The following is a 25,920-nucleotide window of genomic DNA, read 5'->3' as shown; positions in this document are numbered from 1 at the left end:
TAAGTTAAAAATTGTGCATCCTTTTTCCAACAGTGTTTTTTAGGTAACGATCAATGTAAGTAAATTGTACCAGGAAACATTTTTTTTCTAAAATAATTACCTCAAATAAAAATGAAATAAATCAAATAAATTTATAATTAAAATAATATTTCTAAATAAGTGTTTTTTAGGTAACAATAAAAACATTGCTAAATTTTAAGCTGAAGCTTCAATTTCCTTTAGCAATTACTGGTATTATTTTTTAGTCTAGTAAGATCAATTAGGTTTTGTAGAACAATTTGCTATTATCATTACAATATTACTCTATCATTAGTCACTAAACTTACACCGATGAGATTAAACAAGTGTGGGTAAACACCCCCAAAAGAACTATTATTATTGCTACAAGAGAACTGCTTTGAAATTTGCTGATTTTTCAAGTATTACGGGATGCAAGTTGATTGATGCTATATCGTGCTGAATGAACTGCTTAACTTTTGACTTTTTTTTCTGCAGATGAGTGGCCTCGAGTGGCTTGTGTCTTTGCACAATAATAACCTTAATGGCATTCTGGCTGACGAAATGGGTCTTGGCAAAACCATCCAGACGATTGCATTGACCGCCTATCTCATTGAAGTGAAAAAGATCAACGGACCATTCCTTGTCATAGTTCCTCTATCGTAAGTTTTTGACGGCCATTTCTTTTCATTCTGGCTTCTTTTTATTGCAGATCAAACTCCTTTTAGTTACTAAAACTTTGATTTTTCTAAACTATATATCTTTTAGTATATATTTAATCTTGAAAGTATAGAAAAAAGGTTTCTCTTTCTTGTTTTGCTGTTTTGTTTGTGTATTTTCCACTATTTCTAATGCTCTCAACCTTCATCTTTCATTTTATCTTCACTCCTGTATTCATTTTATCTTTTTCTAGAACTGAGCTTTTCATGTTTGCACAAATTTCTGTTTTCCTTATGGGTTTGGTTTCAAAAAGATTTTGAAGCATTTGTTTATCGGGATTTTCATCAACGACTCAGCTTCGAATTTCTTCAAAAATTGCTGTCTTTCTTCTCACAGAATCCATTGTTCGTCTCCTTCCTGATGACGCATTTCGGTCACGTTGCCACCTGTAAAATGAGCTGTTGCTTTCGATCTTCTGCATCAAAATAATTTAATCCTTGCCAAATCTGACCCCGGTCATTTCAAACATCACGCAATCTTATATCATGGTTGTACTTTTGGGACTTTATGAGTGGTCCAGACTCGTAGTTGGTGAATAACGTTGAGTGGCTAACTCACGAATCTAATTAAAATTGTCAGTGACGAGTGGAAAACTGCAGAAGTTAAAATTATAGCTTCTCATGATTTGCCAATCCTTTCCAACTATGTTTAAAGTATAATTGATTAGTCTGAAGTATTGTTTTGGTGATGCAGTAATGGCTCACATTTCTCGGTTATTTCTGACCAGATTGTCTTCACAAAAACTCTGTTTGAAAAAAGATTTCGTTGAAAGATCATCTCTCTTATTCAAATTTGATTTAACAATTTTATCTGATATTTTCTTATTCTTATGGTCGGTAATGGTGGGTGGCCAAAATATTAAACCCGGTTTTCTCATTTGGGTTAAAAGTAATTTTGCTGGCGTACATCTTAGAAATTAGTTATATTCAACTCACAATTTGACTGTCTCTTATTTGATACAAAGGTGTGTCTTTTAGCCTATTGATTGTCCCATGTAACCAGGGATTTTCGGCGACGAAATTAAATGCAGAGTATAATGAACCTAGATACAGTCATTTTGTCCTACACCCGATCGTATCATCATTTTTTATATCATAGTTTTTTTTAATAGATACCTTTTCAGATATGTTTCATAATCACTTAATGATAACAATGTCAGCTTTGCGTTGCATCTGAAAACAATTGCAGGCTGCCAATTAAATCGGTCTGTGATAAGTATAGATGCAAGATCATTTTGTGCTATGATAGCTGGCTTTTGAAGGGCTTGGCTCTAATGAATAGTCAGAGAAATGCAACAATACATCTTTATCATGATGCTCGTTTGTGAGGATAGCTCTATATTTATATCATTTTATTCAGGGTAGCATGTTTATCATAATCTTGAATGAATACTTTTACTTTCTTACAAGACGCAAGAGTGAATTTACTAAAAAGCTGCATATTTCTCCACTGAGAAACCTGAAACCAGACGTGCACTATCTCTCGTTCAGTGAAAAGCCTTCTGTTCTATGGTTGTTGCGTGATGCCATATGTTGTTTACCATGATCTCTTGACATGAGACCGAGCATTCAGCTTGTTTCCACTTCTAATTCCGCCACAATTAAAGCTGTTTCTCTGCTATGACGTCAATAGGGGATATACACTTTTGTTTTCTTTCGCTGCATGTGCAGTGTAACATGGCTGGTCGGCAAGTTAAACAAGCCGCATTTTCAAATATTCATGAAGATAAATTGTATTTGAAAATGGAGGTAAACTATCCTTATTGAAATGAGAAATCTTTTGCTCGCAGCACATTTTATCTTCAATGTATAATAACAAAATGACGTATTTGCAAATCCAAATACCTTTCTTAAGGATGGTTTTGTGTGGAGATCTTCACGTGATCTGAAGAGGCTCTTCAACCCTCTTTCACTAGCGCTACTTGGGAGCCATCTTATTTAGTTTTTTATATTGAAGATTCCTTCAAAACAATCTTTTACGTCTGCCAACTGTATTATAATATTGAGCAAGCATCTATTAGGTAGAATTGTAGGTACAGTAAACCTTGCTTATATTTACTTCGCTTAAAGCCACATTACTGTTTACTATCTCCTGAAATTTAAGCCCAACGACACAAAATTGTTTAATTTACAGTCAAACCCTGTTTACTGTCATAGCTTTTCAAGCAAAATTTGGTGTCTACTATATGTTTTGTTGCAGAAAGCAGCTTCCTCTTTAGAGGCCATTCCAACAGGTTTAACGACCAGTAGTTGGTCTATGCAACCCTTAATGACACCCTTAAAAATACCACCGTTGCCGTTGCATTTCCAAGTGTTTGTATATCTGAGCTGCCAACACCTCAAGGCTCAAAATCTTAAAGTTGATTGCAAAAAATCAGAAAAATCTGTAGATTTAACAAATTGTCCCATTTAATTGTCAAATCCATATTAAAACATCATATATCATTTAACTGTTTAAGATTTAGAATGACAGTTTGTTAAACATCTTGAGCAACTAAATGTGTGCATTATGAAACGCAAGAAACAGACTCTGGTGAATTCTAACTGAGACTGAAACTCTAACTGAAAACGTAGTCTTCAGCTTTTTAACCTTTAGATCAAGCGTGCTGTTTGCAATCTACCTTGTGAAAGGGACCCAACAGAATTCACGTTATTTCTCTCTCTCGATTTTTCGCTTCTCTCTGAATATGGTCAAGACAAAATCATTGATATCTCAAATATTGTTTTTGTCTGAATTTTTTGAAGTTTGATTTATGCAACCCTGATCTCATTTTAACTGTAATTTTATCGCAGGTAAACCGGTTTCTAGTTATTCGATCTGCGACAAAGTCTGTGTGGAATATCTATTTAAGCAGAGCGAGCTCTTTCAGGACAAAGTAGCCTTTGCCCTTCGCATGGGCTATTCAAGTTAGGATTAAAAAATAGGCTTCTATTCAACTTCTGATTTGAATTACAGATACTGAACACCGTTTGATCCGATTATATTTTTTACAGAACTATGTCTAATTGGGTTCTGGAGTTTGAAAAATGGGCCCCAAATATCATTGCAATTTGCTACAAGGTGAGGCTCGATTTCCTATTGATTTATGGAAAAGTTTTTAATGACAGTTTTTAAAGTACTGAGAGGTATACACTCTCGTTTTTATCAAGTGCTGTACCAACTAGAGATGGATTTTTCCTGTGGTATTTGGCAGTTGGACGATTAAAAAGTTTTTTCTTCATGTAAAACGTTGTTGATGGCTTTAACTAAAGACAAATGTATCCTAAGTTAAATATATATGGCCTATCTAGGAATGATTTGACTAATGAAAAGTTCTCTGTATCAAAGTATTGTAACCTGTTAATACGATAATTTCATGCTTTATAATAATGTTGATATAACTTGCCCCTCTCATGCCACTCTTGTATAATCCCCTCCTGTATAATCCTCTCTTGTATAAGCCCCTCTTGTATAAGCCCCTCTTGTATAAGCCCCTCTTGTATAATCCTCTCTTGTATAAGCCCCTCTTGTATAGGCCCCCTTGCATAAGCCCCTCTCGTATAAGCCCCCTCGAGCTGCCCCTACCCTTTGAGTAAAATTTCTTAAGCAGTGTTCACTTATGAATGAGCTCCTGACGTTTCCATTTTTTCAATGCATGCTTTTAAGTCATTTTAGTCCATATCTATTTGAAGAATTTTCATTTCTCGAAGTGAACTTCAAAGAAGTGAATAACGAAATATTAGAAATTTTAAACTTTTATAAGCCCCACCCTCGCTCAAGCACGTCTAAAATATATCCTAAATTTTTAAGCCCGATAGGGCTTATTCAAGGATTTACAGTAATGGGAAATTGATTCATTCCAGAAAGGCAAAGCGTTTCCATCATCAAAACTCCACTCCTGAATAACTTTTCTAAGTTTTTCTTTGTGCTTTCTGCTGGAAAATGTCTGATGTCAGCTAATGTTGCTTCTACGCTTCATCGCAGGGGTCTCCGGCAATGCGCAGAGACGTTGCTCAGCAGTTCAGATCCAACAAATTCAATGTTGTCCTTACTACCTACGAGTATGTGATGAAAGACAAAGCCATTATGTCTAAGGTAACATCATATTATTCCTCCTGCTATGCTCATTGTTTCACGTACGGAATCAAACATGGCTCTTCGGAAGCTCAGCAACCCTAATTTCATGAAAAAAGAGAGTCGTAGGCGGAAGGCAGAACAGGGCTGAATGATTCGAAATATATCGTGTCTTTATTTGACTTCCTTTTTTCCCTTCCCCCCTCTTACTCGCCATTGCTGTGAAAATTCAGAAGGTTCATAAAAGTCAGCTCATACTTAAGATGCCTTTTCAGGGTATAAGCTTTCAAACTGTTTGTGTTGTCTACCAACGATCCGCTTCATGACGATCTATTTATCATGGCTCAATTTTTAGTTAGTTCGGTGCCTTAGCGTAGAGCAAAATTTTCAGCTTACTTTTGGTCTTTATCCGACGTTTATACTCTGACGAGTGTGGGACGAAAAGCGATACTCTGACGAGTGTGCTATGTTTCGTGCCATCTTGAGCTTTTGGGGTACCAAAAACGTATTCAAAATTTTTTATTGGTACAGTGCAGTCATATAGAAAAATTGATTGATATAGGTAGTATATTTGCTTAGGATGAAATAATAAAAATGTCAAATAATGAAAATGGACATTTTCCATTGAAACGAATAAACATCTTCAGGGAGGTTTTGAATTGATAGAATTTATTGTCCAACAAAAAGAGTCAAAACTAATTCTTCTTCAGTCTTAAATGTTTATAGTGATCAAATAGCCTGATACCAGAAGATTAGTTTTCCTTTGACAATACAGGCCGAACAATATAAGGAGTGTGTTCCAAACAATAAAATGTAGAACACATCAAAAGGCCATGCTTCAACACGACTTTTTATTAAGCAGCCACATGGAACTTTAGAAGGAAAAAATCATCTAAATCAATGAGTTTATATCAGAGCATTGCGTTTATTGTATTTTGTGTCAAAAGCTCTAATAATTATTGGGCTATATTGTCAGTTATTTGGCCTTGCTTACCAAACACTTTAAGCTGGCGTTGTTGTTTTGTTTAAATAGGGATATTGTGAAGTTGTGTACGACAATATTCCGGCAGTAGATCGTCCTTGTACTTTTGAAACGCTCTGTCATGTCTTCTATCTGATTCCTTTGAAGGAAAACTTGGGTTTATATTTCACCCTTTCTCTTGCATTTACAACCAATACTCCTCTGTTTCTATCCTTGCTTTAGGGCGTTAGTGAAAACGATTTTATTGAGATTTTCTAGATTTCTATTGGCTGTTGAGTATTGGTTTCACGTAACCTATTTGCAATATAGCTTTTTTGTTGCTACTGGTTTTCCAATCTGCTGATAGAAAAAAAAAAATTTTCAGTCCGAAATATAAACACGTTAAAAAATTCAACGCAAATTATATCTAAATATAAAGTAGTCCCTTTGAAATACATCGTTATTAAAAAGGAAGTTGGCTGAATTTTGTGTTATTTTGCATCCTTTTTATTTCAATTTTTTTTTATTTATTTCCCTTGTTTGATTTTTTGTTCTTTTTCAACTTTTCTAAAAGCCTTTTGATTTCTTTGTAATTAACTGTTGAAAGGTCTTTAAGTTCATTTCTTTTCAATTTCACTTAGATAAACCAAAGTCCAACTTTACTTCGACGCATTAGTTACCCCCCCCCCCCCTTAAACTCTTATCTACAAACATTACGATCATAAATTTCAGACTTCCCAACAGAATCTTCAACATAATCTTTTGCAAAGTCACTTGCTTGCCTCTGGTGGCACTACGAGAATTAGCGAATACTTTAGAGTTGGTACGTGCCCTTGATACCCCTGTTTCGATTCTATGTATACAGGTACTTGATAGCACGATGGTATTGAAATGCCAGCATTTGCGTCACTAGCGGCTATTAGGATACTTTTGAATGAATTACATGTTTTGACAGCTACACAGAGTAAACAGTATCATGATAACGAATATCTTTCTCGATATTGAAATCTTGTAAGTTGATGACTAAAAAAGGAATTCTGAGGCATACTTTGTGTTGTGTTGCAAAATTAATCGGGTTCTTTAAGTTCCTGATCATTGTAAGCTAGCCCGCAATACAAAATGATCCTTGTTCTTAATAGGTGATTAGCTAGCTTGAACTTAATCGTATATGTCAAATTAGCTAAATTGGTTTAATTAACCTTTGCTAGTTATGTACTTCAAGCCCTCTCTTTAGAATTTTTTTATAATAAAAACAGCTTTGTTGACTTAAATTTCTGCTACAGGAATGGTTTGGACGTTTCCGCTTTTTTCACCTGGGCATCGCCGTAACCTTTTCTTTGGATTGGCCCATTTTTGTATTCCCAACCAAAAAGAATTTTTCCAACACAATGTGTCTTGCTATAAGCATAGAATACAGTGATTCACTTCTCATAAGTTGGGGAAAGGGCCAACTTCTTCGCAATTTCGACGAAAGTCTGCCTTTACAGTTAGGTCAGCGCATCGCATTCCTCTTTAAAGGCCTCAGTTAGACCATTCCGAGCCCTCTACGAGAAATGCATAATTGTACATGAGTTGATTTAAATTAATGCAACGTTTGTTAAAAGTAAACAACATTTATCAACAGTTCCTCCATCTGTTTGACCACACGACTCTGATGTTTTGATTATTCGCCGCACGATCCTTGGGAAGTAGTGTAATCCTTGGAAAACGAGTTTCATTTCAAAGTGAAATCTTCCCATGCATCTTTAATACACATTCTCATTTAGTTATCCTTAAATAGAAAAATATGACTGCGTTTGCACAGCAGTTTTTTGCAATACAAACATCATTCTAGCTTTACATTTTGCATACAACAGAATTACTTTCGATAATTTTTATCAGAAAACACGGGTTTTGTATCCATGGTTGTTCGAAAAAAGTCTTAAGGGATTGTCTTATTTTGTGCTTCTGAAATAAATTAAAAAAGACTATAATTTAATCTCGCAATTTAAATTTCATCTATTTATATTTTGATTTATTCTCTTTCTCGAGGTAATTCAGTAATGAAAATTATACCTCTGCAATACACACTTTTTTATAAGAATGCCTAATTCGTTTCTCAATTTATTTATTTTGAGCCTACGATTGTTCTTACGTCATTCTTAAGCGACATAAAGTATAACCGGGTTGCATTATAGTCTTAATGACTGCAAGGCCAGATACGTCTATTCAAAAAATATAGCCTGAAACTCACATTGTTTTGCTTTTCAAAAAAACTCAAGTAAACAAAAGATTTAATTCTTGGTGAATCTTGAGCCTTGCATCATTCTTAAATTTTTCTTAAATTTCAATGATTTTGGGCCTCAATATTCTTATATGAGATATTCTTATAATAAAAAATGTTTGTATCTTTGCAATCGCAATTTCGAACAAAGGTTGTCGTCTTTCACCCCTAGTCCCATTGCTGTGCAGTATTAATCGCTCTTTTTTAATTTAAAAGCATGTAGATCTGCTTTAATTCTCAAAATCCTCAGATTGTTTAGAAAAATCTAGCATTAGTTTTTCCAGACCTGTAGAGTCACTCAGGATCGCGAGGTTTTTCATAGGCGACGATAGACACGACACAAAGGCAGTATTCTCAATTCAATTCTTTTTATTTACGTCATCCGAGAACTACTTTATATACACAACGGAACACAATTACAATACACGAACTGATAAGCTTATCTCAGATGTCATTGCTTAATGATACCTCAAATTTTGTTGCTAAGACGTTTGTTTAAGGCATCCGTTTGTGTTGTTTGCATCAATGTTTCAGATTGCACGAAAAACTTGAGCGACGAATGGCATCATTTGGCAGTAAATCTGCTTTGTTACCTTCATCATTACATATTATTTGTATTCATGAGGCCTGATGGTATCGATGCAAGTATCGTTTAGCGTGGGTGTATTCGGCCAAAGTTGATTGACTACCTAGGTATTAACCCTAGGTTTGAAACATCTTAACCTGTTTGACCCACGAATTTTAAGGTTAACCAGTCTAAAGATATGTTTCTCATTGATACGTACGTATTTACAAAGGCAAATAATTCTACAATAGAGTCTCTTCTTAAAGATCCAAATTAATCATTGATAATCCAATGCTAATTAGTAATGCCTATATACTTTATAAAGTACACAAACAGTTCAATTTTTTTAACAGAAATGTGCTCTATACATCAAAACTTTAAACTTGTTGCTTTGATTCGTCCATTGTTGATTCGTCTGTTTGCAGATGCCTTCTGGCAACAAAACCTCTACAAATCGCTAAAGTCAGTATCTACTAATATTTTAAGTATAGATCAGTCCATGTCTCCAATTGAAAATCTTTTCCTATTTGCAAAGAACTTAGATTTATGAAAATGCAATTAACGGTCTAGGACAAACATTTTTAGTACAATCATGCACCATATAGACACATGGATACAAATTTCTTATCACCATTGGAATATTGATGTATTTTCTCTCCTCGGTTTCCATGCAAATTATAGTCAGCATCTCTTGTTCCATGTCCAACAACACAAAGAACGTCCTCGATTCCCTGTGAAACGTGGACAGTTTTCTCCTCGGTTTTGACTTGCTTCTTGGCGAATAGCCGACGTTCACAGAGTCGAGGCTAAACATGCACGTGTGTTTGATGTCAATATCGAGTATTCTAGTCTTCGGTGACACTCCGATTGAGATATTTACACTCGTGCACGCTGACGTGAACTTTATCTTCCAGCCGTGTTTACCGCCAGAAAAGCATTGCGTTCCAAAAATAAGCGCTCCTGCCTGGTCGTTGCTTTCCAAAAGCGCCGAGGTTTCTTCTTTGTTCAGCACCCAGCCGTCATGGTTATCCAAACCAGGTAATCGCAGCACACCTTGCTCAAACGAAAGACTTTCCTTTGAAAATGCCTCGCAAGTGAAAGGACTTTCGATCAGCTCCAGCTTGTTCACAAAGACGCGAATCTTATGGTAACCTAGTACCATTGGTATATACTTGACTGTGTGTAACCCGCTATTTTTTGTGTTGATGAGAGCGGTTATAACCTGCCCGGCTGGTCCGTGTACAACCACCTTAACGTTGTCGTGCCCTGAGAATGTCTTTTTCATTGTATTATCACGTGTTACAACGTTAAATGAGGCTTCTTCCCCTATGAAGGAATAGGACAAACCAAGGCCCATAGCCTCAGAATGCACGCCAGATGCTAAACTTCCCTCAATTTTCCCAAATGCCCGCACTGTTTCGTAAACACTTGACTCGCATATCAGCCTTAGGTCGCCACACTGTAGTGGCCGTAAGTTTTCGACTGTCCGAGCATCGCGTTGTGTGTCCAGTATGGAGTCATCGTTTGATCTGTATCGATAATCGTCTGCTGAATTCTCCTTTGAAACATCCTTGCAGAACGATCTTGCATAGTTCCTTCTCTTGTTTCGCAAGCGGTTGATCTTCCTTTCCCTTTCAGCAGCAACCTCGACTAGCAACTCTTTCCTGCGTTCATTCAATGCCAAGATCAGCATATCAACTTCGTTGTTTATTGCAATGGAGGTGTTTTTTGCGTTTTCTTCAATGTGTTCCATCAGCGATTCCATAATGCCCTTATCCGGGTCTTCGTTGAAGACTTCGTCTCCTGGATCAAACTCAATCTCGAAGTTTTCCACCGAATCCAACTCCTTGTCTTCCTCTTCGGACTTCACCCTTGTAAGCACACTGCTTGCCTTCGATGAATGACTATGTGAACTGCAAACCACATCAGAATCGCTTGTTCTCTCGACAACTTCAAATTGTGAGGGTGATCGTCTTTGTTGAGGATACATGACTAGCCTCGAAGTTCTGTTTCTCTGAGTAGACTGTTCTTCCTACGGGCCTAAAAGAAAACGAAAATTTTTAAAAAAAAATTGTAAATGATTTTTGAATTTAAGGCTTGTAACCCAGGCTTGGGTTGGCAGACAATGTTTATAGAAAATATCATCAAAGCTACCTAATTCCATTTACCATAATGCAAGAGCCATACAGAGGAATCTTTCAGCTGGCGTTTTAGCAAAGGAATCTTTCAGCTGGCCTTTTAGCTATCTTTTAATGCCGGTCGTGGTGCTGCTTTGTCATTTGCAAAATAATAGCCGATAGTTAAGCGAGCGTGCTGTTTCCTTTGTCAGAAAGTTGCTCATATGCGTGTCTTTTGACCTTTGACAAAATGAACTTTTATCTTAGATTAGGGTCTCTTGAGGTTTTTTACAATAACATCGTCATAGAATTGCTTCTGTCTAGAGCTCAATAGCAGACGCTAGACACCACGAAGGGCAACGCAGACAAAGAACGCTTTTAGCCGAAGCTTAGAAGAAATCATTCAGGCTCCCCGATGCCCTCCCCCCGCTATTTAAGTGTCCCCGCAAAAATTGATAGTATGAAATCATACGTAATGATTTTCGATAAACAGGGCAAATTCACATTAAAGATGTATGCATGATTGCTTATAAGATTCAACGATAGTGAAAGAGACTAAACTTATTCGTTTTGTCTTTTTGAAAATTTAATTTTTGCTTATACGTCAGACACCGGGTCAGGCCCCGGTCAAACGACGCCCCGAGTTTTAAAGCCCTTTACAATAAATTTTATCTACTGGTCCCAAACCCCGATCTGTTTTTTGGGGGGGAGGGGCCGCGAAAGATTGAAGATATAGTCCAGAGAAATGTTGAAGACTTTTCTGGACTCTGATTGGCTGTGTTGCCCTGCTTTAGAATGTGGCCCCAAAACGAGACATTTCAAATGGTTTGTATCAGCGAATCATACCTCCATAAACCTAGAGGTTTGATGTTGAGCTCAAATGCAAAATGTTTGACTTGGCTCGCATTGTGGTAACACCAAAACGGTTTTATATAAAGCAAGCGTAGTACTGCAAGTATCCAATTCAGGCATAAGTCTCTTGAAGTAGATAATACAAAAGCAGAAGCACTATACCACTGATTATCCCCCGTAAACAATTGCACAAATATTTTGTTTAAATATTGTACATTCTGCCTGAATAACATTGAACAATTTAAACAAAAAAGAAATAATTGTATCATTGGTACGAGTAAGACGTCATCTGTAAGAGTTTTCTGCAAATTGAGGACGATCTATCAAGAGTATTTGCCACATGAGCTCTATATCATAACATTATTAGAATACAGTTAAGTAAAAAATGAATAGAAGAAAAACGAGTTATATATGGCTGTTGGACCTGTTGCTTTTCTGAGACTTTGTATAAGTGTTTGTTAGATGAAAATGGATCCGTGTTTACGGAAACTTGCTTTATCAATAATAGAATTGTGTAAAAGATAAATTAGCTCCCAAGATTGTCTGACGCAACTTCAACATACCGGCGGCAATACGAATCGCAGGCATATCGTTCTCATCGAAAAGATCACTCTTTCCAGATGGCAAACATGCGATCGTTTTTTACTTAAAGTTTGGTCAAAGCTGCTAATATTGCAATGATGTAAAACAGAAAGATACAAAAAGGTCTCATCAAACCTTTCTCAAACCCGATCATAGATAGAAAACCAAAATACAACAAATACGAATTATTCATTTTTGGTAGCGTACCTGCTTTAAACGATCGACCATGACCAGAACACCTCTCCGTAGACGCTCAGCTAATGAAGGACGGTGTGTCCAAGCACGGTACCGTGAAAAAAGGTTTATAGCATATAGACATGTTGTGGATCATTAATCACAATAATTGGCGACTGGTTATGACGACAAAATTGATCGATTATAATTATAAGCGTGGATTTCTGTAATGTAGGAAAGGTCCTCTGCCCTATTACTTATTAATCAATTTTCCCTGAAAACAAATAGCTATTGACTACCATGACATCAAAAGTGGTATCTTTTACCGGTTATCTTGAAATTTAATTGACAGCGTGGGCATGGCTTTGACATGTGAAGTTGCAGCAGTTCCACGTTAACTGATCCTAGACATACTTCGCCTTGCTCTTTGTATCGATAAAGCAGATCCAAGAGTTGATACTGCCTGATAGAAAACCATTTGCATACGCAGTGCTGTGCCTATGGTTCACACTGCTATCAGTACTATGGCCTTGGTTTTGGTCATGTTATGTTCACTTCACACCGGAGACTTTACCAGTTTGTTGTTGCGGGATTAGGAAAACGACAGTTCGCCATTAACGGTGGGAAATTTGTGTGTGAAGAGAACGTAGAAGTGTTGCACCTTTGTTCAGGTTTTGGCAAGGTGGCAAAGCAGGTTGCCTGTTGATTTTGGCAGAATAGAACAGAGAAGCAACAGAGAATCGAAAATTTCTTCCTTTGAAGAGCCTCGACCAGAGCTTGCTTGAATTTCGGGTTTTTTATGTTGGTGGGAAACTGTGCATTCTATCATTAGACTTGTATCGAATTTACACTACTATCTGTTGTTTTAAAGTTTTATAGTTCCCCAAATACCGGCGATCTACTCTGAATATTTATCGAATTTGTTTTGCTTTGTAAAAACGAAACGAATGCTCTCTGCTACGTTCCAAGTGCTTAGTTTTCCCCGGAAATCTCAGCTTTGTGGCCTAAATGAGAATTGACGCAAAAAATCTTCTTTATTTATCATGTCTAGGTGTCAATTTGCCATTTGTCTTAGACGTGAAATATCCAGCGATAGCCGTCAACTTTCGCATCACATCTGTTTTACTTTGGTAGCAGGAACTGCTGAAAGTGCTTAATTTTTTAAGAATGTCATAAGATTGATCTTAATTAGCTTTAATCTAATACAGCACAATTTTTCTACCTTACTGTTCCGTCAAGGCTAAAAAACACTGTCAGAACCCTGTTAAGATCATTAAGCTACAACAAGAAAAATCAGAAGCCTTCTTTTTATGTTTGGAAACGATTTTTAGAAGAAAAGGTGCCTTTGATGTACGCTTAGCAAGGGCGCCACTTTCTCCCAATAAATTATTCTCATATGCATAACAGAATCATCAGCAGCTCCAACGTGAAGCCCATTGTATTTTTGAACCATGAAAAACTGTTTTTGAACATTTAATAATTCTGCTATTTCTATATTCGTTTAAATTTCTGTTGGTTGTTTTGGTGACTAAACCATGTGATCAAGTAGCCTCGTTTTCCCCCGGCTTGGTGTATCGTTGGCACCGAGGGGCGAATCACTCTTGCAAATAGCGTACGAGATTTTGCCTAAAACAAAATGATTTTGGGGGATTTTCAGGTAAAACAATAGGATTTTCACGAAAGGTGTACGAGATTTTCCTAGAGTGATTTGCCCCTCGACTGGCACTGTACGTAAACACTGCCTTTAGCTGTAAAATCATAGATAACTGAATTTCATGTCTTAGACAACTTTATGTCATGAGTGGAAGGATCATAGGCCTGAAACACAAAGAAAGCAAAATAGAAGTTCAATATATGTTAAAGTAGCTACAATGCCAGATAAAAAGTAGTACAATGTCTATTCCATTGCTATCGTCTGATGTAATGTAGTATTCATTGGCATCTTCATATAGGGCCCGGATTTATGTGGTTGACCCACACAATTAGTTTTGACTGCCAATGAATGCAACTGGTGTCTTAATTCTTGATTGTTTGCAGTGATAAAAGTATTCAAAATTGATAAGTTTGTTAGAGATTTTGCTTTAAGTAGTACAAGCCCTTCAACATTTTCAGCCTTCTACTTCTACATGTAGGTTCCTTAAAAAATGGTTCCTTGTATAAAAGTGTGTAGTGTGAAATGGCTTTGTATGGGGATAAGATATGTTACGACGAGACTTGAACGACGCTTTATTCTCATTTGCTTTGTAAAATATACAAACCAATATTGCGTGTTTAGGTACAAACCCCTTGAGGGTTTAGTACAAGACAACATAGCCGCCCTTCTAGTGTCTGGTTGTCACGTATGGGCAGCATAGGTGGATTCACGATGTCTGACAGGAATACAGGATGTACACGCAATGGTCTAATCCTCGTAGTGCCCACACTGAATAGCTTTTGTCTAACTACTAGGCCTACAATACTCTGATATTCCAACACCCAAATTGTTATAGTTATTCAACAAATTCTGATTTACTCGGAAATATGCTTTTAGATTTTGCATAAGTTTACTCTCTAGTCTCTACATTTGTTGCTTTTAATGAAATGACCACTTTGAGATCACAATAAAATTGCATGACCAGTGATTTTCAACTTAGGTTGGAACATGGAAGATAAAATCGCGGAAAAGTTTTTCAATTCGTAAGAGTAAGTCCGATACATCACAGAATTATAGAATGCAACACTTAATTTATACCGTTTGGTTGCAGGTGGTTGCTATCAAAAAATGTTTGCTAAGTTAGTTTGCTTATGCAACCAACCTCTCCCTTATGTTTGAGCGTATATTGTATGGAACGATATTTCGTTTGATCATCTTTTTCACACAAGTAAAAGATGTAACACCTAGCTCGCTAATGACATGAAATTGTTTGATTATAAAACAGATTTGAAGAAACTGGAATGAGTAGGATTCCTCATCTTCAGGTAGTTCAAAGATCGATACAGATAAGAAGTCTTGCACCTTATTAACCGGTGAACTCTCCAGGTACTATTCAAAAACAGATATCCCATTCGAAGTTTAAAATGGTATAAAAAGATCTATCTTTACTGTTACGCCATCAGAGTTCGGCCTAAAGCTGTTATTCGCATCAAGCTAGAAGAGTGTTTTTCACTATGCGTAAACAAAAATATAAACCTGCCATGGATTAGCAGATTCGTTCGTATACGCCTCTTGTCCATGTTAATGTTTGCTGGGATTAAATTAAATAGTGATATTGAATTGGTAGTTTTTTAAAATTGTGCTGGGTGTTACAATATGTTGCATTTGTACTGCATTGAAGTTCGTGCGCCGTCCCAGTCTTAGCTCGCTCTCATAGCCCAGTTAAGCATGCTCACATTTAATGTAGGCTGGTCTTAATTAAGTTTTCAAAAAATCTCCCAAGCACACGGCAGATTAGATATTAAGCAATTAATTTTGGTGTTATTTGTATTTAAACACAAACAATACCGAGGTCGCTGCCCTGTTTGCTTGCTTGTGGCACCCTCCATCACATGGTATCAGCCGTATTCGAACTACACGTGGTTGTCGTAAACCAAAACAAAGCATTTCACACAACTTAAGCAAAACTTACCTTATATCGTTGTAGCAAACACAGATCTAAGCACGTCTTTTTCGGCCTCTTAAGAGCATGTAGACTATCTTAAAAGTATATTGATTGGCTTCCTAAAAACTACACTGAGCAGCGCCCATATAATAGCAACCAGCCGACCAAGCCCACTGCAAGTGTTTTGCATTTCTAAAGTTCTGTGTATGTTTTTAAGATCTTCTGTGACGTCAGACAGACAGCTCATTATGATTTCGGTCAGAAGGTCAATAAGAATCCCGTAGCTCAAGACGGCTGAACGATGGAACCCCCGTCAAACACAAAATCCCAACATTGAAGACGGGTGAAAGATTAAACCCCGTCATATTGAAGCATAGCTCTGGGCTTTATTTTACGCTGGTTCAGGGGCCCGACACGAATTTCAAGGTAAAGGGGCAAGTTCCAAAAGTCTAACTTTAATTTAGTGCTTCAAACAAGGCATCTTTTGAAAAATTATTGTTTACCAAAAAAGTGGGGGCCATGGCCTTCCATTGCCCCCCCCCCGGTGGCGTGGGCCCTGTGGTTTTGATTATTTCTTTATAATTTCTAGCTTTGAATTATTCATACTAGTAGCCGGAGAAACTGGCAATTGATAAGGCTGTACTATGGTCGCTTGCCAGAGTCGTTTGCTAGAGATGTTTTACCATGCTCTCGCAGTATCTTGTGCCTTAATTTCTAAAAAAAACCTAGATTTTTCCACAAACTCAGTCTTCTAAAAATGTGTAATTCTGTGCCTAAGGTTTTACTAATGAAATATTTTAAGCAATATAAAACGTGTAAATTTTCTAAGGATAGAAAATGAAAGGCCAATTCATTGCTAATATATTTTTTTAAACAAGAAAACATTTTAGGAAATGAAACATTATCAGTTTAAAGAGTGTTCGAAAAAATTTTCCGTGAAAGTCATGATTGTCTTGGTCTTGTTATTTTAAGAAACTCAGATAAATATAATGTCAAACTGTCGATAATGTTTCATATTTCACAAATTTCAAGTCCCAGGTTTATAGTTCACAAATTTCAAGCTCCAGAATTATTAAAAAGTTTTGTTCTTAAAGAGATTATTTCAGTTTATCTCAAGGAATGGTTGTCCTCAATTGTTTGTATAGGGTGACTACGGCTGGTGGATCTTAGGAATTGGTTAGTTCTCAAATTGGTGACCTCTCAAGAGCAAATTGATCATTACTGGTATATTTATTATATTAGATAAATATAAATATAGATATATATGGTGGCAGCTAATACTTAAGCATTAAAAACTAGGTACGTTAGCGAGGTTTGCTTCCTAAAAATCATGCTTTTTAACCACGGCGAATGCCAAGGGAAAATCAGACCTTATTTTCATTCTTTACTGTACTGTACTGTACTGTACTGTACTGCACTGCACTGCACTAAACTGCACTGCACTAAACTGTACTGTACTAAACTGTACTGTACTAAACTGTACTGTACTGTACTGTACTGTACTGTACTGTACTGTACTGTACTGTACTGTACTGTACTGTACTGTACTGTACTGTACTGTACTGTACTGTACTGTACTGTACTGTACTGTACTGTACTGTACTTTGCTGTACTATGCTGTACTATGCTGTACTATGCTGTACTATGCTGTATTATGCTGTACTATGCTGTACTATGCTGTGCTATGCTGTGCTAAACTGTACTTCATTGTATTAAACTGTATTAAACTGTATTAAACTGTATTAAACTGTATTAAACTGATTAAACTGTATTAAACTGCCCACTGTGCAATAGAAGCATAAAAACTGCGCTGAGAAAAATCGATTAGTCGCTATACTTAAGTCAAACGAGCTTTTACTGGAAGATAAAAATGTATAAAAAGTCAGGACATAGAATAAATTGTCTTCATTAAAACGTTCCTTTTCACACATTCATTGTCATGTAATGCAACCCCTTCTTCTTATATAAACTTGCAACCCTGACTGAGAGTGTTTGTTACAGGGAGTTTGGTTTAATATAATATTCATTAAAAGGGAAACTGCTTAATGTTAAGTAGTCGATCACTGTCGTTGCCATGGCCAGGATACATTGACCTTGCTGAAAGCAGAAATAACACCCTGGACTGAAGCAACTGTTCCGTTCCTCAAAGTGAAGTGGGCTTGTTTTTGGAATCTACTGTGCTTAAACCACATTCCAACAGGCATTTGGCTCCAGATCTTTGCAACTGAACAATCAGCACGCTTTGTAGTTAATGACTTTTATTATAACTGCCATCATAACATCAGACCCCTTACAAAGCTTTACCAGCTGCGGTGGAGTTCCTTGTTCTATCAAAAATACTGATGTGGAATACACTCAGTTGGACTCCACTGTTCTGTAAAGACTCTGTCAGAAAGACGAAGCCTTTTTTCCCATTGTCATGTTTACATATCTGCACTTCAGGTTTTTCATTCTAGGGTGCTTTGTTTTGAATAAGACCTCGTTTTTAAGCGAATTACTATAAAGATCTTTAAGATTTCCTTAAGATTAAGTGCTGTCACAATGTTGATGACGTCACAGCAAAGTTCAAAACTTTAGAAAAGCGTAAAGAATATTTTTTCACGTTTCAAAACCCTTTTTCGGAAAAAGGTATGGAGAAAAAGTCTTTGTCGCTAAGGCTCATATTTTGGACCTATCTTGAATTTTCACCTTTGATTCTAAACTGCTTTTACCAAAGACACACCCGGATTTCTATACTGGAATTTAAAAAGCAAATTTAAAAAGCAAAAATAAAAAGATCTTCGACCAATGGCATGGTCCAGTCGACCTTTCAGCCTCCATCCAACTAATTACTCGTACCTCAAAACAAGAACAGTGCTTTTTGATTTGATTCAATTAAAAGGTGCGAGAGACCTGTTCACAACAAATAAACAAATATGGCACTGTGTTTTTGCAGAAAAAATTTTCGTTAATAATTAATATGTTGTCACCTTTGTCGTCTTGCAATAATCATTTGTTGAACATGTGCCCGTAGTCTTGCAAATGAAAACCAGGTTGTAAGAACTGAAGGCTAATGACGTATGAGGCTTGAAAGATTGCAATCAAAACAAATGCTTAACTGAGCTTTCAGAGTTTTGTGCCATCTATCGTTGCTGAAAATGCAAATATTCTTGTTCATAAAGATTCATCTTTAATCTTTGGAATAACCACACTGAGCTGTTTTGTTCAGTTATCAGCACCTGTACTCAATGAAGTTTTGATTTGATCTCGAGAAATTTTGATTTTAAGGCACATACTAATTCAAAGAGTTGTGGTATGCTGAAGCCTAGAAACCACTCTTTTTATAACAGCACACATTTTAAAAGCATTGAGGCTTGATTTGCCAATAACGTTGTTAAAGATTTGCTCTCATGTTAGCAGATCAGATTCTAGCAGCTTATCTCCTGTGCTACTGAAAATATCATGGAGAACTGTTATTTAATGATCTTATAAGCAATATATTGTATGTCGTTGTATACGAACTCGAGAGCCTCAAACTACCCAAACAATACGAACATTCAACCTCGGCAAAGTTATCTTGTTCGTATATAAGTTTAAATGCTATTAAGAAGGAAAGCAAGTCTAAACTGTATGTATATTACGGTACAAAACTAAACCTAAAACTTCGTTGGGTGAACTATTTGTAAAAAGATTCTGTCGAACTCTATGATGACCCTGCTTGCCATCCATTGACTCAGCCTGCTTGAAGTGTGAGAACGTTTGCTCGTCTTGTCCGTGGTAATTTTATATCTCTGTTTAGCAATTATAATTGAAAAGCGCATATTGATCGCCACGTGTCATTCATTATTTCTATTTGTTAAATTTTCGTCTTATCTTTATCTTTTTTTATTGATTTAACTGTGAATACTGTGAATGTGATTTGTGTTCTCTTTGCAAAATAAGCGCTTTCATGTTATCGGTGGACTTATCTCCAGTTTTGGTGGATTTGTTCCTCTAAGTCTATATGATACAATTATTCCATTTGTTTTCACTTCATACATCTTCCATGAAATAACGCCCATAAAGTCCATCGCACATTTAATTTGGCCAAGGAATCTTAATTAAACCAAAAATGAAATAGGGTCTGTCAGTTATGAATGATCATTATTTGTTCATCATTTCTATCTTCAATATTATTATATTTTACTATATGTATCATTTTATCTTTCGGGCAGTTCATTTCTACGTTAGATTTCTGTAAACGACTAGAGTTTCAGCTGATTGCTGCACTTTTTTAATGTATCTGACGCACATAACACAGCAGTATGAGTATAACAAAGGCAACTATTTTCTTTTGTGCAGGTTCGCTGGAAGTACATGATTGTGGACGAGGGCCACAGGATGAAAAACCATCACTGTAAGCTAACTCAAGTGCTCAACACCCATTACTATGCACCACATAGATTGCTGCTAACGGGAACACCCCTTCAGGTACGTATGTGTTCCTACTAGGGAATTCTATTTCACTTTTTTGCATACAAGATCTATCAAGAAAGGACTCCAGAGGTGTTGTTAAAGGGCCCCGAGAGGCCGTATAAAGCCAGGGGCAATTCACTCTTGCAAATAGCGTACGAGATTTCCCCAAAAACAAAAGGATTTCTCGGGATTTTCAGCTGAAACAATAGGATTTTCACAAAAGGTGTACGAAATTTTTGTAGAGTGGTTTGCCCCTCGGTATAAAGGGTAGGAAAAAGGTTTGATATAATGACAAAAACCTTCAGAAAAAGGTTATGGACCATCTCGAAATAATTTCTCAATGGATTCAAAAATTGTAATGCCAAAGAGATGCTCATAGTTGTGAGAGAATAGCAACCTAAAAAGAACTATCAATTTGAACGTTTTAGGCCACGGAATTGAACCTTTCTGAAAAGTTTTCCACGAATTCCCTCGAATTCCCTTGGTGCAAGCCATCACTGGGTAGCGTGTTATCGTTGCGAGTTATTCCTTGATGCAATGGTAGTTTGTTTTATCCAATGATGTAGAAGCGCCTGGTTTTATCCCTGTTCAATTATGTGACCTAAAATTGTTATGTTAATTGATAATAGGTTTATGCAATCAATTTACAGTTTAACTAATTTTGAGACGGTGCAACAGGGCCGGCGAAACGTATTTGAAAATGGAGGGGTCAAAATATCAAAGTCTTGAAAGGGCTTAGGAAAGGCCGCCACCATGGCTTGCGGGAAGAAAAATTTTAGGATTATGGTGTCTTAGGGATAGCCAGAAACTGTACCTAAAATGAATTTTGACTTAAGGTGTCGCATAGTCGCGTCTATTGTGATGTTGACTTGAAATAGAAAAGTTTTGCAAAGTTTTAGAATAACCACTATCATATAGCTCGTAATGAAACCTTTTATTAGATTTTAAAAGTACTCGAAATAAGATGGGGGATAAAAATAAATGAAACACGGATTAGTAAAAAGCATTAACTTGAAGAAATATCAACAGAAGAACTATCAACTAAAAATGAAAAGTTAAGCAATTTTGTACAGTTAAGATATAACTTTGTAACATCTGATCTTAATTTTTTCGGAAATGAAGTGCTTTAACAAAAATTTGAAAAAAACTTCAAACTGGTCTTTGTCAAAATGAGTTTAAATAAAATTCATAATTTCGTCGATATTTTCTCTTTCTTTAGTACGAATGGACTATCCAAACGATCAAACTCTGAAGTTTTCTTGATGATACTTTTTAAGAACAAATCTGCCCGTTCTTTATTTCTCATATTCTCAAAAAAGTTCTTTCCAGCTGTTTCTTTTCCTTCAACAGCTGATTTCTCTCTTTTTGTAATGTTTCTGAGAAAGTTTTCGTTAACAAATAGACCTTGTGTGCCAAGTTCAGGCAATGGAAAAAATGAAACTTCGTCAATTTGTGCTGGCATCAAGTTATTTTGGACTAGGTTTTTCTATTTGCTAAGCCAAGCTGTTACTCGTTGTAAAACTTAGACAATGACCGATTTCTTCGATTCCCATATTCAATTTTATGTATGTCTTCTATGGTAAAGACATAGCCAAGGTAAAGCTAAGGACACATTTAAGAGAATACTAGGCAAAGTTACTTGCAGAATCATACTACATTTATTTCCACTTTTGCCTAAAAATTGTCTTTAGCTCTGCAAAAATGTGAGGGGGGGGGGGGGGGGGCATGGCCCTGTGCAATGTTGCAGAAATGTATTTGGCAGAAAAAAGGCTTTTAATCCTCTAAGATGTTTTCCACCATTTTTCAAAAATCTAGTATCAACAGTTCTGCAGTAGTGTTTTGCAGCAGTGTTTACCATCTCAACATTAATGCAGTCTTAATGCTGCTTGAAAAAACTCTCCTTGCCCTTTGCTCACTTTTTCACTTTTCTTTTTTCAATTTTGGGGAATATGCAAATCTTAAGCTCTTCTTGATTGTCATTACGATTATTGTAAATTATACTCCTATTGTTGAGCCTTTGCAAAAGACCTGTCAATCGCATTTTGTTGTTCAATTTTCATACAGCAGATTACCTAAATGTTGAAATGTTAAAGGTGGATCAGTGCAAACAGGATTTGTTTGTTAAAGAAAAGCATCTTGAAGAGAGCAATGACGCAAATGCGGGTCGTTTGATGCACTTAGCATAGGCTCATTGACATTTTCATGTAAATAAGACATTCTAATAAACAACCTATCACAGCTGTATTTAAGCTTTTCATCATTTAAAGCGATTTGTAAGTGATGGCCTCAACAGCTGTGTTGTGACAAAATGTTGCCATTTTCCCATGCACTAATTTCCACCGACCAATTCGTGCTACTTCATGGCTCTCAATTCTTCCCACATTAAAAACAACCTTGAAATCCATGTATTCCAGTCGCTAAATGGAAAATTGAAAAGTTCTTCGAGTACGACGACTGTTTATAAAATTGAATTGATTGCTCGACTCACAAAAGCAACGTTGCCAAATTTTCAGATTTGCAAATAATACCCTGTTTAAGCTTGATATAATGTTTCAGAACTTTCCATCCCATTGCATTAAGTAGAATTAGCAAAAATACTGTTACAATTCATTTGACCAATGCTCAGATTTCAACGGGAATTAGTTATTGAAAACCCCCCTGAATGAGCTAACCGATCACTTTCTCGTAGTTCCCAGAATCTTTTTAGAAAAAAATCCTTTTTACCTCACAGTCACACTTTCCTGGAAACGGAAAATGCATTGGAATAATGCAATGCCGATTACTGTATTGTCGTTTAGATGTGAAATTCTTTAACAACAATTTCCTTCCGTTTCCGAACGAGCAGAAAGCTAAGCTTAGAACAATTTAGTCATTAAAGTTTTCGGCTGGGATTATTAAATGAGATGGAGATGCAGACTTTACTTTTATAGAGGGCTTCATAAATTATTTTTTATTAAATATCTAGAGCAAGATGCTCCTACCAAAATTCATCAAGATTTTCAATTCGTTCTCTGTCACTCTTGTCTGCTAGATAGCTGTGCCTACTAAATGTTCCTGGCAGCGGCTTGCTTATGTGTCCGTAGACTGTGCAGGGCTGTTTTAACACCAAGAAGCGTAGTATGAACTTAATCAAAACAGAAAAACTACACTCAATACGACACTCAAGAGTCCAAATCATTTCACACTTAAACAGTTTCTTAGTTGACGTGCAAAAAAATATCAGTGGCAAGTCATTTGTCATATCTTTCTATGAAGCAAAACTGAGTTAATTTTTATCGATTTTTTTTAAAGTTCGTTTGCCTTTCCTTTTCAGAACCGGCTACCAGAACTTTGGGCATTGCTAAACTTCTTGCTGCCAAATATTTTCAAATGTGTTACCACGTTTGAGCAGTGGTTCAATGCACCGTTTGCTTCCACTGGAGAAAGGGTATTTATTTAAACTTTTATCTAAACTTATCTGACAAAATTGCAAAACACCTGTCATAGTGCGCAATTTACACGATTTTTGCTGTTAAATATTTTTCGTACGGTCGTAATTAAGCTCACCATGATATCAAATCCTTCATATTGGATGTGTACATTGGTAGACGTCCTATCTTTTTACCTTGATGAAGTTTAAACACCATATGAAAAGTAAATGCCGCATTAACTTAACGGTAACAGCTTCTTAACAGCAATTATATTTGTTAGCAAATCAAGAACCTTTTCTTATGTGATCATTCAGAGGAATGTTGAATGAATTAATTAGCTGGATGTAAAGTTTTACTTTTTTAGCTGAATATAATGTAAGTTCAAGAGGCTTTTTCTCGTTCCTTATTACCACCCTTCAAATGACCTACATTGAATACTTGATACAGTTCTGTCCGTATTATTCTTGTATCTTTGTTTACCGAATCCCTTTAACGTTTCTTGTGTTGTTCTAAATCATGGACTAGGCCTACTCAAACACCTAGCCAACGTTTGTCACTTATTGCATTGTCACTAGCATTTTGAATGCTTAGTTTCTGCACTCATTGGTTAAATATTACGTCAATCGAACAATTCGACTTCATAATGGGAAAGCTATATAGCAGTCTGATAAAGTCAGTGTAATATTTTGTAGGTTGAGTTGAACGAAGAAGAGACCCTGCTCATCATTCGACGTCTTCACAAGGTTAGTAGCTGTTGCCAAAAGGTTTTTTGTTTCTGTTGTGCAGATGTTATTTATGATGAGAGTCGCATATCTATCCCCTGCTTATTTGACACACCCAAACTGGTTTGAACAGCGCTCTACAATTGGCTGGTTCAACTCATTGACACCCTACCACTCCATCTGGACAGCTGAACCATAATAATTGTAAGCCTAGTCTCGTTTTGGCTGCTTTTTTATGTTAAGACAGCTGCCGAGTCATTAACTAAAAATAAAAACACGCAAATCAAACAACTTAGGCTGCCCACAATAGCCATTCCAGGAGCTTTTCCAGGATTCAGCTATTGATTAAGTTAAAATGGATTTTTTTGTAATTACGCCAGTAAAGGTACCCGCATAATATTAAATTCCTTTTTTTGTGAGAGCTTTTCTCGCCAAATCTGCTGATAATTCTATTTTTTTCAAGACTCGCTCGGTCAAAACACTGCCTGTAGTACCTAATCGGATATAGCTTAACCAACCTAACTGCTCTACCCTGCAAGCTGTTTTACAAATTATGTGAAGAAATTTGTCTGCAATCCCACACTCCCTTTTTATATAGAAATGTCAGAAAATTGTGTAAAAAATGCCCAAAAAATGAATGGCGCGAAAATACCTTGTTACTTGAGAGTTGAGGTAATGAGCCTTGTGGAGAAACTATCAAAAGTTACAGTTGATATACTTTCCAAATTTATGTCACATTTTGATTTGCCAGTTATTTAAAAATAGTTGTATAAAAGTTTTTGTAACTTTTTAGTTGATAATTTGTCAACGAAATTTATGAAAATTGAAATTTGCACTGTATTTAACATGTAGATTGGTTTAAGAGAGGGTTCTCGGAGTATTAATTGATTTTTTCATAATTTCTCTTTCGCATTTTGCAGGTGTTGAGACCTTTTCTGTTAAGGAGACTGAAGAAGGAGGTAGAATCTCAACTTCCAGACAAGGTTAGAAACTCCCTATGTATTAAAGGACCTATTACTTTTTGAAAATTCGATTTGTCGAATGAGAAGAAATTATGTTTGTTTATGGACAATTAGAAAGTCAGATTTAACTTTTGTATAGAAATTAGATATTGTTTTGTTTTTTCGAGGTTCCATTTCTCAGGTTTCGTACTTTTAAACAATCATTTGCTTGGATTAGTTTTTTTGCCTATTTTTAGGTTGAGTATGTGCTGAAATGTGACATGTCAGCATTGCAAAAGATCTTATATTCTCACATGTACCGGAAAGGAGTTGTTTTGACAGATGGATCAGAGAAAGACAAGAAGGTACCTTATAACGTCTATGTGCCAAATTCAGCATTCATTAAGGATGCAATATTTGTCTGATTCACGCGAAAAAAATTAATGCTTGATAGATCGATACTTTTTGAATATTTTTGTATCTGAAAATTAAAGTGTATTTTAAATGTTGTGTTTTTAGTTGCACGTTTTGCTCATTTGTACAGTTTTTAT

At 36.2% G+C, this 25,920-nt stretch overlaps 2 protein-coding genes across 7 annotated transcripts in view; one reads left to right on the top strand and one right to left on the bottom strand.

The window, feature by feature from the left end:
• Positions 1–25,920, top strand: part of LOC135694717 (SWI/SNF-related matrix-associated actin-dependent regulator of chromatin subfamily A member 4) — a 52,695-nt gene that overhangs the window by 10,279 nt on the left and 16,496 nt on the right. For both annotated transcript variants that reach the window (XM_065213559.2, XM_065213558.2), the window contains exons 12-19: positions 496–659; positions 3,711–3,777; positions 4,681–4,791; positions 20,183–20,311; positions 23,610–23,723; positions 24,399–24,449; positions 25,349–25,411; positions 25,627–25,734. In XM_065213559.2, coding sequence (XP_065069631.2) covers positions 496–659; positions 3,711–3,777; positions 4,681–4,791; positions 20,183–20,311; positions 23,610–23,723; positions 24,399–24,449; positions 25,349–25,411; positions 25,627–25,734 — 807 coding nt within the window. The remainder of the gene's footprint in view (positions 1–495; positions 660–3,710; positions 3,778–4,680; positions 4,792–20,182; positions 20,312–23,609; positions 23,724–24,398; positions 24,450–25,348; positions 25,412–25,626; positions 25,735–25,920) is intronic.
• Positions 7,838–16,279, bottom strand: LOC135694719 (uncharacterized). 5 transcript variants are annotated; one of them, XM_065213563.2, is made up of 2 exons: positions 10,714–16,279; positions 7,838–10,599 (listed from the first exon to the last, which is right to left on the bottom strand). In XM_065213563.2, the coding sequence occupies exon 2, from the start codon at positions 10,547–10,549 to the stop codon at positions 9,104–9,106; it is 1,446 nt and encodes a 481-aa protein (XP_065069635.2). In that variant the 5' UTR covers positions 10,550–10,599; positions 10,714–16,279; the 3' UTR covers positions 7,838–9,103. The 5 variants fall into 5 exon arrangements, with proteins under 5 accessions (XP_065069635.2, XP_065069638.2, XP_065069636.2 ...); XM_065213566.2 differs by having other exon boundaries at positions 12,611–16,279; XM_065213564.2 differs by having other exon boundaries at positions 10,728–16,278.

This window comes from Rhopilema esculentum, chromosome 8 (assembly GCF_057945365.1).
Source record: "Rhopilema esculentum isolate cy_ngs chromosome 8, ASM5794536v1, whole genome shotgun sequence".
NCBI lineage: Eukaryota > Metazoa > Cnidaria > Scyphozoa > Rhizostomeae > Rhizostomatidae > Rhopilema > Rhopilema esculentum.
The sequence above is the reverse complement of the archived record's forward strand: the minus strand, read 5'-3'. Positions and strand labels throughout refer to the sequence as shown.